This window comes from Haemaphysalis longicornis, unplaced genomic scaffold (genome assembly GCF_048455015.1).
Source record: "Haemaphysalis longicornis isolate Haplotype H1 unplaced genomic scaffold, Haemaphysalis longicornis Haplotype H1 scaffold_10, whole genome shotgun sequence".
Lineage (NCBI taxonomy): Eukaryota > Metazoa > Arthropoda > Arachnida > Ixodida > Ixodidae > Haemaphysalis > Haemaphysalis longicornis.
In genome coordinates, this window is record NW_027526204.1 from 142,500,987 (window position 1) to 142,515,128 (window position 14,142).

General features: G+C 49.7%; 1 protein-coding gene across 1 annotated transcript in view; it reads right to left on the minus strand.

Moving 5' to 3' along the window:
• Positions 1-5,643: 5,643 nt before the first annotated feature.
• LOC144159533 (uncharacterized) overlaps positions 5,644-14,142 on the minus strand; it is a 90,947-nt gene continuing 82,448 nt past the window's right edge. The window contains exons 5-7 of the mRNA XM_077691095.1: positions 12,592-12,789; positions 8,747-8,876; positions 5,644-6,619 (exon numbers count right to left, since the gene is read on the minus strand). Of these exons, the coding sequence (XP_077547221.1) occupies positions 6,136-6,619; positions 8,747-8,876; positions 12,592-12,789 (812 nt within the window). The 3' untranslated portion in view covers positions 5,644-6,135. The remainder of the gene's footprint in view (positions 6,620-8,746; positions 8,877-12,591; positions 12,790-14,142) is intronic.

A 14,142-nucleotide genomic window follows, 5' to 3' on the forward strand; every position in this document is an offset into this window, starting at 1 on the left:
GTTCGGGCGGCCAACATGACGGCTTCCTCAGCGGAAGCGGCCATTTTTCGTCGCGCTTCTGGACCTGAGTCACCCCGTCCGCTTTTCCCGCGTTTTTTTTGTTTGTTTCTCCTGCCTTTCGTTGGCGCTGCTCCGAAGAGGGCACGCGGCGGAGTCGCGGGGGCCCAGGGTGAGAGGGGAACAAAGGTAGGTGCCGGACAAGGGGAACAAAGGTGCGGCACCGCCGCGAGCGATCGGGCGAAGTTTATCGGGGTGTGAGCGGCTCAGCGGGGGCTAGGGGCAGTCGGGCTGGAGATTTTTCAAGGTGCAAGACGCTGGGAAGGGTCCGGCGGTGGTGCGGCTTTAGCGAAGTCCGTCGTTAGGCCCACGGCGGGACGACCAGCGCCTAATCTACGGGAAGGAGTTCGCCTCGTCGTCGTGGGTATCAGGCCGACCAGACCTCGCACACCGTATCCCCGAAAAACGTAAGCGGCTTCCCGGAGAAGCCGACTCGACTTCGCCGTGACTTTCCGTCCTTGGACTCGCGGTAACCCATAGCCACGACTAGCGTTAAGACGTATGCCTCCTCCTGGTTTTTCCTGTGTCGCGCCCAGCTTTTGATCAGACCTAGCTGCTAGGTTTTTTTTCTTTTTTGTTGTTGTTGTTGTGTTGCATAGTGTTAGGATGTAAGCCCCTGTGTCTCTGTATTACCCCATGGTGTAATCTTTTTTGTTTGGTTGTCACCGGTCTAGTTAACGCCGTGCGTTAGCCGACCGGCGCGCACGTGCGCATAGTGTAGTGTCCGCTTAGCGCCTGTAGTAATTCCTAAGCGACCACAGCTGCACGCCGTTGGTAGTGAGTGTCTTTGCTGGGATACTTGTTTTTGCTAAGTGCATATTAACCAGTTTTCACCTCATTGCAATTAAGCTTACCAAATTAATGTGAACATGGTACACTTTCAGGTGCATTCGACCATTTCATAGGTCAAGTGGACACCGACGTGCCGGCAAAAACCCGACACTTGAAGGTGAACTGGTTTATTCCAGAGATGCGTAAAGACTTTAAATGAAAGCGCATCTCTGCAATAAATGTGTTCATCATGCAGCTCTGCATGTGTGTTTTTGTACACAGATGTGGCAATAAATGCCTTACAAAGCAGAAACCCCACTGTCTCCTTGCAAAGAGAAGCCGGAAAACGCGCCACAGCATTCACCATTCACCACAGCAAATATTTGACATTCATCACAGGACATTCACCACAGCAAATATTTGTGTTCACACGTGTAAACAAGCTAAACAAAAATTATTTGAGCTTTTTATATGGGGATGTAAAATATACGGGTCTGTGACACCATATGAAATCCCTATATGAAAGAAGCCCCATATGTTTCCCCCCATATCCCCATATACCCATATCCAATAATGCCATATATATGGGCCCCATAAGATCCCATATATGGTGTTTTTTGGTAGGGTCGTTAAACCCGGGCTCGCTATAAGGGGGATATACTGTACTCGATGCGAACCAGTAGGAGGCGCAGGGTGCGTACAGGAGGTGACGGGCTTGTACCCACAGGAGTACAGAATCTCGCCTTGGCAAGGCTGCAAGGCTGCAACCATGGACGGCTGGAGCCGTCCACCAGCTAACCAAAAGGGCACACTGTGACGGGAACATTTCACTAAGTTCAGCCTCTGGTGATCGTCATCATCCAACCATTGTTCCTGTCGGTCCACATTCCATGAAGCACGCCATTCCGTTGAGCTGACCGTGAATTTTTCAGACCTCAACAGGGCCATCATCTAGGAAATCCGGTTCGAGCCTGTCCGGGGCGCCGAATCCATGCATCAGCGGCCGCATCAGCTGGCGCGTTCCTCAGGACAGCACTGCCGAGCCGCCGAGTCCAGGTCGGGTCAGGCCGTAGCGAGGCAACCGGGCGCACGCGCCGGACAAACCCGTACACCACGGCCGCTCGATCGCGTTCCAGCGACAACAAGAAGAGCAGCATCAGCAGACCGAGATGAGGTCTCGAAACGAAAGGATTACTCTTGCTCTTCCGGGCGCGATAGACAGGAGAAAAAAGATGCAAGTGGGAAAAGAAACACCCACTAGTTGCTAAATAAATGAAAACAAGAACGTAACCGCCTGAAAGGTTCTTCGAGCCGTTGCAATAAAGAGCGCCCGGCAGGAGTTTCGGGAAATGATAAAATAAGAAGCTTGAAGCGGGGAAGTGCTTTCCCACTCTACATCTGTCCCGCGGCCCTCAGCCAATACAGTCGGCAATGCGGGATCGAGCGTATACGAGAAAAACGGGTCTCGATCCGCCGCGTCTGTCCGAAGCACCGGCTGGTTATTGACTGCGGACTTTCCACGAAGATCAAAGAAGGCTTCTCGGAAGGCGCTTGCGAGTGGAGTCGTCCTTTAGAGAGACAATGAATAATAAATTAACTCGGCAGTGCGGCTATGAATCTTCGCAGGCTGACGCCGTCGGGCCAGCTGACAGCCGCTTTCCAGGTGGCAACGCTGAAGATTTTACGGTTTACCTCACTGGCGAAGCTTCTGTGTAGTCAGCACAGACCTGCAGTACACATTGCGAGACGCATCGTTTGATCTGTACCTGGTCCTGATAGCTAGACAAGAAACGGCGTACGAAAGGCTGGTAGTGCTCGGCGTCGGATCAAGGGTAAACTGATAGGAAAACTTGACCGAAAACTCTCAGTACGTAAATGCATTGCTGACGAAAGATAAGGGCGGAACTTTGCTGTTCATACGAGTTGAAAAGAAAACTAGTTTTAAGAGTGTAGTAAATGCATGCCTCTGACTAGCGCCGGTTACACGCTAGTGAGGTCGACGACATTCAGCTCGGCCTATGCTTGAAATCGATTCCGTCTGCTGATCAGGCGAGACAACGTAGACGCACTTCCCAGTTCCATTCTCCCCATGTGTTTTTTTTTTATTCCTGAGAACCATGCACTAAATTCGCTAAATTCATTTACTGCAAGTTTCCAGAATGGTATGTATATCTTTCTACTAGTGCACTGCTTTAATTTCCAATTCTAGGTTCGTTTTTCTGTTCGGATAAAAAAGCATTGAAAGGAATGTGGTGTGAGACTTGTCCATCGCGCCATGCACCGCTGGGTGCAGCGAATTAGCCTGAGCGTGTTCGAGTCGCTGCAATTAAAAAAGTAGAAAATAAATAAAGAGAAAACAAGACGGCAGGGTATCGTGTTCACTTTTCCGGACACCAGAACTACGGTTTCCTCCAACTACTTGAGGCCCCTCGTTGAAAAGATGCAAATCGTGTTATCCGGAATATCGTTAAATTAGAGAGAGAGAGAGAGAGAGAGAGAGAGAGAGAGAGAGAGAGAGAGAGAGAGAGAGAGAGAGAGAGAGAGAGAGAGAATCTCTTTTTCAATTATGCTGGCAAAACAAACACTTGCCCCCTTACATTGCGTGCTACCAAACTTTAACTAACACGACTCTGTTATTTCTCGGGCCTGTGCACAACCGTTTCTCACTCTAGAAGCACGTCTTATAGTGAGTAGTCCTGTGGAGCACCGATATTAAAGAACGCGTCCTACCATCCTCACACCCCGGCCTTTAGCCCTATTGGTACAACTGCGTACGAGGTGACTCTCCCAACGGTGTGTCCGTAGCCGGTGTTATGCGCTGTAGGCACGAAAGCAAGAAGATTGTGTCTAGAATGCCGTCCGACGGTACTATAGGCTGTCCACTAAAGCGACGTCCACCGGCGTTTCGATGAGAAACTCCCGCGTCCAGCCCTACTTCGCCCTCCTTTAACGTAACGTAACTTAAACTAACCTGAAATAACCTACCCAACAGAAAAAAATATTTTAAAACACGTAAAACTAACCCAAGCCACGATAATTATAATTACAACTTATAAATGTAAAAAAAATAAAGGGGCAAGAGCTGAACTCGAACCACCGCCAAGTGACAGGAAGCTAAGACGGTACCTCTACACCACTTGACAGTGCTCGAATGTGGGCTGCTTGGTTGGAACAATTAAACAGGGTAAAAACAGCGCAGCTAAGGACAGGACGCAAAGGAAGAAACACACAGGATTAGCACTAGTGTCCTGTGTGTTTCTTCCCTAGCGCCCTGTCCTTAGATGCACTGTTTTTACGATGTTTCATTGCTCTACGCCACAACGGCAGACGCTCTGGGTTGTGTCAGCCCAGCCTAAAAATTCGAGTACCGTAGCACGGCACTCTAGGCATGCTTGCAGCGCCGAGCTGTAGTGCCATCGGCCAGCACTCTAGACACTGCGAAGCAAAAATGATGGTGTAGTACACACCTAGCTCCCTCGACCGTGTACATTCTCGCTTCAGCTCTTATTAACGTTTTCTCGCTCTTTGCCCGTCGGACGAGGCGTGAAGGCACGGCGACGGCGTAGCACGAACGCCCGCCTCTGCAGCTTCGCAGATACGCGCGGAGCCAGGAACACGTGTGCACGCGGCGGCGAATTCGGAGGCGATGGCCTGGCCGGCCCCAGCTGCGGGTCGTGCGAGCAGTACGCGAGCTGCGGTGGCCAACCTGTTCTGCACACGCGGCCGCCCACGCGCCGGTGGTGGTGGTCGGGACGAACGATTAATTCTCGGCTGCTGGGGAAGGAAGGGGCAGCGCCGAGCCGCACATAGCGCGGCGAGATGGAAGGAGGGGCGTCGGTTTCCGCGAAGCTCACGCAACTGCTCTTCGGAAGGACGCAGCCTCGCAGAGCGTTGAACTTGCACCCGAATAGACCGAGGTGTAACGTTCCGGACTTTTAGATGCGAAGCATCTCATGCTCGAGGCTGTGTCCCTCCCTCCCTTGTCGTCGTTGTCCGCCGTCCACACCCCTACTGCGCATGCCTGGCCAGGTACCGCTGATGATGATTGTGGCAGGATGCCCCTAGGGATTGGCCAACCAAAGAATCCATCACGAGATAGCTTCGCGTTCAACCACCGTCGTCATCTTCCCTTGGTGAACCACGAGTACCACACCCCCAGTGCGCATGCCTGGCCAGGCCCCGCTGAGTTTTCTTGGAAATCATATGCTTAACTCCGTCCTCGTTCGGAGCAATGATATGTTATCGCATTGTATTTACACCGTCACTTGGCTGACGGAGTGTTTAGGCGTATAGTGCTTTATCCCCTCCGCAGTACGCGGATTTACAGGAGCATACACCTAATGACACTCCCCATCCGGCTTGTTTTGATTTACTGTGCACGTTAATCGCGGTTAGCGGGAGCGCAAGAGAGCGAGCTTCTCACATTTTCTGAACATCCCAACGGTCCGGTGGAATACGGCGATAAAACATCTGTACAGTGCTCACGTTGTGCTACTGTCCGTACGTGACGCAGTCGCGGCGAGACACCAGGCTGCGATTCTGTTAGCGGGGACGTGGCAGGGACTCTTCCTGCGTTCCCGTAAACCACGGTTGACCTGTACCCGGAAGCGATTTTCTTGCGAATCTTGATCAACGGCGATTTCTCCGTAACCGCTAACCAGGCTCCGAGATTTCTGACCCCTTTATCGTATAAGACTCTCACCTTGAGCTGTGTTTTGACACCTCACCGCTGTCATTGGACGCAGAACCTTTGGATGAGCACGTCTGCACTTCATTGCTTCCTGAGCTGTTGATACTGCCACGGAAACACACATGACGTCAGCTTAGAGCACTAAACGAGGTTTAATACAGCGACCCTTTGTTACAAAGTGAGCTTGCAAAGAAGCAAAGAACGCACAAGCAGGCAGATATACGTATACGCGCGCATTTAACTGTCGGCAAATCAAATGATGCATGCAGCGTTTCTTCGGCCCGGGAACTTGTCATCCCGGGACATAGTCGATATCACCTCGGCGATCGGCGAGTGTGACCAAGCGAACGCTTCAGTCTCTGACAAAGCAAGATAAGCCAGTCACAGAGAGCGAATACTTGATAAGATATCCGTACGCGACTTTAAGCGGGAAGGAAACAAAACAAAAACCACACGATTCAGGGCAATATACCGCAAGCACAAGTTGCATTTCGTAGTCGCTTGCCCATTTGTTCCGTTAGTACTTCAAAATACGAGCTACGTAAAATGGTTCGAAATGGCAAAGCGTCTGCCACTCCCAAAAAATTTCGGAGTCGCACGCGAAAATCAGGCCGATTTTATCTCGGCGCGGCTTGACCGCTGCCTCCTGCGAGCCATGCCGGTGCTTCGCCGTAAGGCCACAGCACGAAAGGTAACGCCACGACGACGCCCACACCGACTCCAGCGCCGAGGTCGACGAGGTGGTGGAAGTTCTGCGCGTACCTCTGCACGCATACGAGCACCGCGTGAGCGGCCGTCACCAAAGCCAGAACCAAGACGCCGAGGGGTTTGTCGCAGTTGCAGCACCTCCGGAAGCAGTAGCCGAACATGAAGGCGGACGCGAAGCTCGCCACGGAGGCGTGGCCCGACGGGAACGAAGCGCCGGACTTCTTCGCTTGCGGGCCTGTGCAGTTGTAGTCGGTGATGTCGCCCTCGACGACTGTAGCGATGCGGATGGCATCGTCAAAAACTGGTAGGGAGTCACTCCGCGAACCACCGGGGCCGTCATCCCCTGACACGTCTGACTGCTCCTCGTATACGGTCATCTCACGTCCGGCAACGCTGAAAAAAAAAAAATAATCGAAGAGTAATCAATAAATAATCGATTACTCGGAAATAATCGGGAATAATAAGAAATAATCGATTGCAATTTGGGCGCGAGTTGGTTAGAAATAAAGTCAGGACGGTATACCTTGTTCAGCACAGCCAACTGTTCGGCGTACATGGCGGGGAAGACTGGCTGCTCGCAGGTTGCATTTATGTGCCTATCTTACCAACGCCGCCTGTAAAACATTGCGTGATACAGGCGGCGTTGCTCCTGTTCTCTCACACAGAGTGGCAGTGACGCCCTCTTTTTACAAGTTTCAGAATCAGGCTGGCGTTGATACCGAAAGTAGTCAAGAGAGGGCACCTCAGGCCCTGAAAAGGCATATAAAGAAACATTGGATTGAGTTCTCATTAATTTGAGGTAATTATTGCGTTAATTCGCGATGTTTCCTTATTTTATATTATTGTGTACTTATTTGCGGCCTGGCAATGGTAGCCTACGTGGGAACGGCGCAGCGCGAAGTTCCAGCACTTTGTATGTGAGTAACGTGGGCCTCTATGGCGCAATGAGATAGCCATTAGCATCGTGACGCTATGGACCAAGGTTCCATCCCGACGAGGGGAAGCGGTTTTCTTTTCAAAGCCACTGCCTGAATGCGTGACGCCGTGACCCCGTACGAGCTACGACGACAAGCCGTGACCCTAAAGTGCTCAGCACGTAAAATATAACCAAAGGACACGACGCGCACGCACGCTTACACACATGCAGTTCCGGCGCTGGATTAGACCTTTCACAAATCTACTTAATCCAACGCCCTCATGAGGGCGTTAGATTGAGACTACCCCCCAAAAGAATGAAAAAAAAAACGAAAAAAAAATGCGCGCCAATCAACCTGTGAGGGTGGTTGGAAAGCGAAGCTGTAAACGACACCCACAACGATTACCCATGCGACGTCACTTGACTCTACGACGTCACACGTGGCTCTACAAAGAGTGAAACCAGAGACAAGTGAAATGCACTTAACGACAGACTTAATTACTTCGAAGAGATATTCTTTGCTAAGGTTAAATTAACGCATGATTCGTGAACGGTGGTTGGTTGAGTTGTACTGGTGAAGCGAATGAGTGGAAACTGTTTTTATATAAAATTAAAGGAAGATCAAACCCAGTGTTAGACGATCTCACTTCTCCATCTCGGCTGCCGCCGACGGAGGCGTCGCGATCGGCGGCAGGGACGCAGGAGAAGTGCGATGCCATGGGTATGTGGAAGCTACCTAAAAGTTTTATAACTCCCAGCGCATGCGCAAGTCGCGCACATGGCCGCTACACGTGCCATGGGCGGAGTGCACAGCGGCGCGAGGGGTCGCGTGACGTAATCACGAGGCATTCAGCGACAAGAGCGCAGGAGGTAACCCGCAGATGTGCTCGGTGAGTGCGCCGTCTGTCTCCCGCGTCTCCGCGTGGGCTAGTAGTTCAATCGGTACAACAATGGGATCTCGCCCCGTTTGTCTATTCGTTCCAGGTTCGATTTTTGGCAGTTCCAGTGACTTCTTTTATTTGTTCGCGGGAGTTTTCTGCTGACACCAACGGCCGCGACAGAACCCTTGGGGGGTAGAGGTAAAAAGCTTCGCTTTAAAAGACGCTGTCTGAATCGTTGCTTCAAAACACTTCAATGCCCCGGAGGAAACATAAGATTGGTGAAATGTAGATGCGGCGTAAGAGTGCTCATGTACTTGTAGAAACTTCTTTGAATTCCTGTAACTATTTAAAGAAACGCGAAATGCGATCTGTAACACGGAATATGTCCAGTCTTTTGTAAAATTTTCTAGGCTACGCCTAAGCGCTCTCGGCCACAAATTATTCAAATTATCTAAATTGTTTTAGGACAGTAAGAAACAAAGGTGTTTTCTCTAGCTTTCTGCAGTAAATTTTCAGTTGGAATTTTTTGTGGCCTGTACATTCATGACAAAGGCTGCACATTATGCAGGGAAATCGCCTGCATTACGGGACGGTTGCACACGTGCGCATTTAGATCTCTCCCTTGAAGACAGTGTTTAAGCACCCCCTGAACATACAGATGACAAAATTTCTACACCGAGAACAGAAACTGACACTATTTACACGCACACAACGGCAACATACCGTTTAGTTGACGGAACCAGGGCGCCATCGACGTCCGGAGTTGTGTCGGGCACGGCGAGCACGGAGGAGCCATCGTCACCCGATCGCCTCCACCAATTGATCCAACGCGCTAAGGCTGGTAGCAATGCGCCTGCAGGACGTTCCAAATGTTTCAAACAGATGCGGAACAAAAACCTTACGCGAAATCAAATACAGTAACAGCTCGTTAATTCGAAGTCGGTTAATTCGAGCTTCCGGTTAATTCGAACTCACGCCCTGGTCCCGACACAGCCCTGTATATTTCAATGGGGGGAAACTCCCGATAATTCGAACGCGTCGGTATCCAGAACGGCAAATTCGAACTGGGATCCCCTGGTTTCCATCGCTCCTCGCAGAAGAAGTTGGCCCAGAGTGATTACGATGTGTTTCAAATCCAAACCAAACCAAATTTTCTAGAGATGCAAAACAACGAAACAGAAAAACAACAGCGTGGCGGGCGCGCTGCGCTCCTGCAACAGCTTATTTCGCTTCTACAGAGGGCGCCGAACCACAGGCGCCAGAGCTCCGGCGTATGCCACTATTATTTACGAAGCTTTATTTACGAAATCACCTGCCACAAATGTGTAGTAGCGCCTAATTCGCGATAACGAGTCCAGAGGTGGCTTCTTTGTGTTCTGCCCGCGCAATGAGACTCGATTTTCATTCATGCTAGCGCCCGCGGGCTTCGAACTCCGCTTAATTCGTGCAATTTTATGGTCCCCTTCGAGTTCCAATTAACGAGCCTTTACTGTACGCGCCAGAAAGGCGCCACCCCACTCTGAACGCCTCGCCCAGCCGCCGCTTCATTATAGAGCGCAATTAGAGTTCGCTATTCATGTTACCTGGCAACTCTGATCTCTGAGGTGCAACCTAGCCCTATAGTTCAACCTTCTCCCCGAAAACAGCCGCAGCTAGCCGTCGGCTAAAATGAGACTAACGAGAAAAAAAAAAAATAACGAAGAAAAAGGTGACTTGCCCGCTGCTTTTGTTTTATTTGTAATTTACTTTTTATGGCTCGTTCAAGGAAGAGTTGCCGTACCCATTTCGCAGAGCCCATCGGCACAAGTTGGGGAACACAGATGTTTAGTATTAACTGCTACTTTTCTGGCAATGGCAGGTGCTGCTGCTCTCATGACTGCAGTTGACATAACAGTACCTTACACGGACCTACAGACACACATAAGACGACAGCTTCGTAACACTGCAGTCAACAAACAGAGAACAAACTACATCTAATAAAACCACAATTAGTACGCTACACAGCTGACTCACACAACATATACACTGAAGTCGCCCTGGCTAGGCTGCGGATAGGCCACACACATGTAACGCACTCCTCCACCTGGATCTTCGAGACGCACGTGTAGCAGGTGTGGAAAGGGTCTATCCGTAGTCCACATACTAATCACATGCAAGGCACTTGACACAACACGTCACAAACATTTCCATGAATTATACAGGCGACACTTTCCACTGCACCCATCATACTTTTTATCCGACTAACCAATGTTTTCTAGTCAACGTGTTCTTCATATCACGCGTAATCATCCTGGCCCTACACGCTAGTCATCCGAATTGTCTTTTGTTTCGTTTCACTCTGTTTAGACATAGGTTTTAGTATTTATGCTTGTATAACTTATTAAATACCTCGTTCTTTGGGACTGTTTGCTCTTGTTGGCCTTGCGCCATTAAAAATCAATCATTATTATAATTTTCTGACACTTTTCTGACGCCTTGAGTCAAGGTCGTGATCAATGGCTTTTCAGGTGACGAGAGTACTGCAATCAGGAAGGCTCAAGGTGTTCTCTCCGCGGGTAGCCTCCAAGGAGACCTCGCAGGCATCTTGTGCACCAACGTCGCGTCCCTCATAAACACTATAAAGAAATGTGAAAAGTGCAGGAGAAACTCTAAATAAGAACGTTTAGCAAAATCTCCATGCATAACGAAGAATCCCCGCGGTTTCTGAAGGACCAAAAACCGAAAAGGCACGCGCGTAGTTACCATAGGTCTTGGACAAGAACAATATATTTTCTGTCAAAGAAGTCTCATGAGTCCTTGCTGGTGACCACTCGAAGATCCCAGCATCAGTTACATGTCCCCAAGTCAAACTTTGCTCCAATAACATCTGTCGGAATGGCCAGAGCTGCACCTGACAGTCCTCATGGAAGAACATGTTGATTTCTTAATAAATTGTTGTCTCTCTTGCATTTATTCTCTGTTTTTGTTATATTGTACTTTAATTGTGTTGGGCAGACATAAAGTAGCGCTTTTTCAATCAGTATTCCCAGCTGTCAAGTATTCTTTGTCACGCCTATTTCACTCATATGCGACGCTCGAACAAGCGACAGCGGTCGTCGAACGGAAATGTGAGGTGTGCGCTTATTAAAGGCAAATTCACCGTCATTAACTCTTTGCGTACCGGGCGAAAAGTGCCGTTTTTCAGGACAATTTAACTTGTATGTCCAACTATTGGCTCCTTTGTGCCAACATATTTTCTGTTTCCCTGTCGTAGATACAGATCGCGCACGCCTTCGTCTGAAAATATCTGCAATTATTTAGAAATTTGTGGTGCCTATATATATAATGACGACGTTAGAAACCTAAAATGCTGTTTTGCCTGCTTGTTTTTTGGCGCCTAAAACACGGTTTTTTCAACGCCTAAATGTCCGGCCTCTAGTCATATGCCTAGGCTTGTGTCGGCGGCTGCAAATAGCACTAACAAGAATGATTGACGTCATACAGAAATCGCCTGAAAGTGGCCCGTGTATCGCCACTAGTGAATTGCTTCACTGTTGTATTCCCTCAGTCTGTCGCATGTCTGACAATACCTACATCTCATTTGCCTCACCGTCCATTACTAGAACAAATCACCACCTTAATTAAGCCTTACCATTGTAGAACCAACGCATTCAAATTTAGCTTTTTTTCCTTTCACTGCCGAACTCTGGAATGGATTGTCTGGTGACACTCGTTCCCTTCCGCTGGAAAAATTCTTACTTGCTTTTTCTGATTTGTGTTAATTGTTCCTTTGTTGCATTGCTCTGTTGATCTGTTTAATTGCTATTTTTTGTTCTCTTGAATGCTCGCTCCTGACATAGCCCTAAGTGGGGGCTGTATGTACAAACAAACAAATATGTTTTCTTCGATGTTTTGATTATGGTAGTGTCTGCTATCACGGCAACCGTGAGAATTACCGTAAGAAATTTCTCACGGCAGTCGCCTCTCATTGGCTAAGAACGCTACCCTGAGATTCTAAGGAATAAATGTTCCCTAAAAAGCCGTGTTTGCAGCTGCGCCCCTGTAACGCTGTGGTATAGTACTTGGTTTTAATCGACAAGGCTCAGGTTCGAGTCCGACGTTGCGGTGTTTTTTTTTTAGCTTTCAGAATTTTTCGGTCATCGTACTTTGTTAATGCTTCTTTTTACTGTTTTTTACTATATCAAGAGATCGACGCACAGGACTTCTAGAATGGGTTTAATTACGTTTAATATAGGTTGTGCTCTGTGTCGTTGGGCTGGGTTAGATTAGGCTTGTTGCAGGTCGGCTGGATTTGGGTAGGTTATGACGCGATGAGTTATGTTACGTTACGTTACGTTGGGAGGCAATATTATTCAGCAAATTTTAGGCCAGCCAGCTACTGCTGTGAGAATTTCCAGGAGGTAATTCTCACGGCTGCCGTGAGATTAGACGCAGCCTTCGATTATTTATTTGAAGCTTTTGATAAAATTGCTGTCACCGTTGTCGGGACATAGCATTCTTTTTAACCAGCCAAACTTGTGTTTCGTCTTCATGGCCTGCTTAGAGTACCACTGACTCATTGAGCTTACTCTGCACGAGTTTCATGACGACGGCCTCTGCTTGCTGAGGGTCCTCTTCGAAACCTCTGGACGTCGCCGCACGAGCCTGCTCTCCCGAGCAGACGAGAAACTCGGTGCCGTTTGCGAAAGTTATCGCAGGCTGACACGCGTCGATGAAGTACGGCCTCTTGGCGTTGATCACCACCTGAAGACCATGCGCGGAGCAGCCTACGAACAACCACATTGCAAGTTGCGCACGACCGGTTACAGGAACCATGCATGAACTGGGCCACGCGAATGTCGCGACAATGCAGTTTTCCCGCAGAATGACTAGTACGCTCGACTTCGACGAATATTGTCCACACGTGTTCACGTGGTCGTGAGCGGACTAGTACACTCAACTTCGGCAGAAACTATTTATACGCGTTCACGTGGTCGTGAGAAGACTACACTGGGAAACAAGTTAAAGGGGCCCTAAATAGGCTCCTGAAGGTCGCCATTTCAATTGCGCAATTGCTAGAGTACCCATTCACGACAATGTATACCAAATATTACACCTCTGCGTAAAGCAGGGGCCGCACAAACACGCCACAAAGATGCTTTCTTCCTTCCTTGCTCACCTACCGCTTCCTTGCCGCCACACTGCCGCGCTCTGACGTGCGACAGACCGCTTCTGACGCACCCTGTGACGCACGGTATCACTCCGCCAAAGCGACGGGCCCACATGTCAACGGGCGCGCGCGTTTTGAGAGGAGGTTGCTACGAGTGCGTGATATCGTCTGCCTTTTCTCGCGTAGTTTGTTTGTCATCTCTGCAGTAGTTCATAAGTATATTATGTCTAAAAAATCACGGAAACGGCTCGCGCCATGTTCAAAATATTCCCAGTAACGCCGTATTTGCGCCGCGTGGAATAACATCCGGCTGCGGTGATGAAGCATATAGTCGCAGTTCTCAAGTTGCACCCGAGTATAGTACACTCAACTTCGGCAAAAGTTGTCTATATACGTGCGCGTGGTCGTGAGGAAACTAGTACACTCGAATTGGGCAAAACTGTCTACACGTGTTCACGTGGCCGCGGGGAAGCGCGCGTATACACGTTCCCTTCCCTGGCACACTGGCGTACAAGATGCAAACGCATTGAGGTCTGTTAAAGGCGTTGTGTAGCTGTGACGACAGTCATGGGCATGATTCCCGGCCGATGAATAGCGTATGAAGGCAGATTCATCCGCTATCCGCACGCCTCAACTCCTTCAATCCTGCTGCTGCAGTTTCATGTGCCGATTCCGAAACAGCAAGATTGCGGGTTTAGCACAGGTGCACGGTGAATACCCTCTCTTGAACACAGCCAGATATTTTGTAGCGTGAGCTACACTGACTGAGGTTGAGCAGTTTCGCGTGGCTCCCGTGCTGCGCATGCGCGAGGAGCAGTGACGTCACACGGCGCACAGAACGTTGCTCGCTGCCCGGGGTCTCTCACACACCCCACGCGCCCAGCGTCTTCACCGACCTCCGTTCCGCACGTGGCGGCCCGGTCCACTTTTATGATCATGCGAGGAGTGGCCGGGTGTGGAACCGATGGCT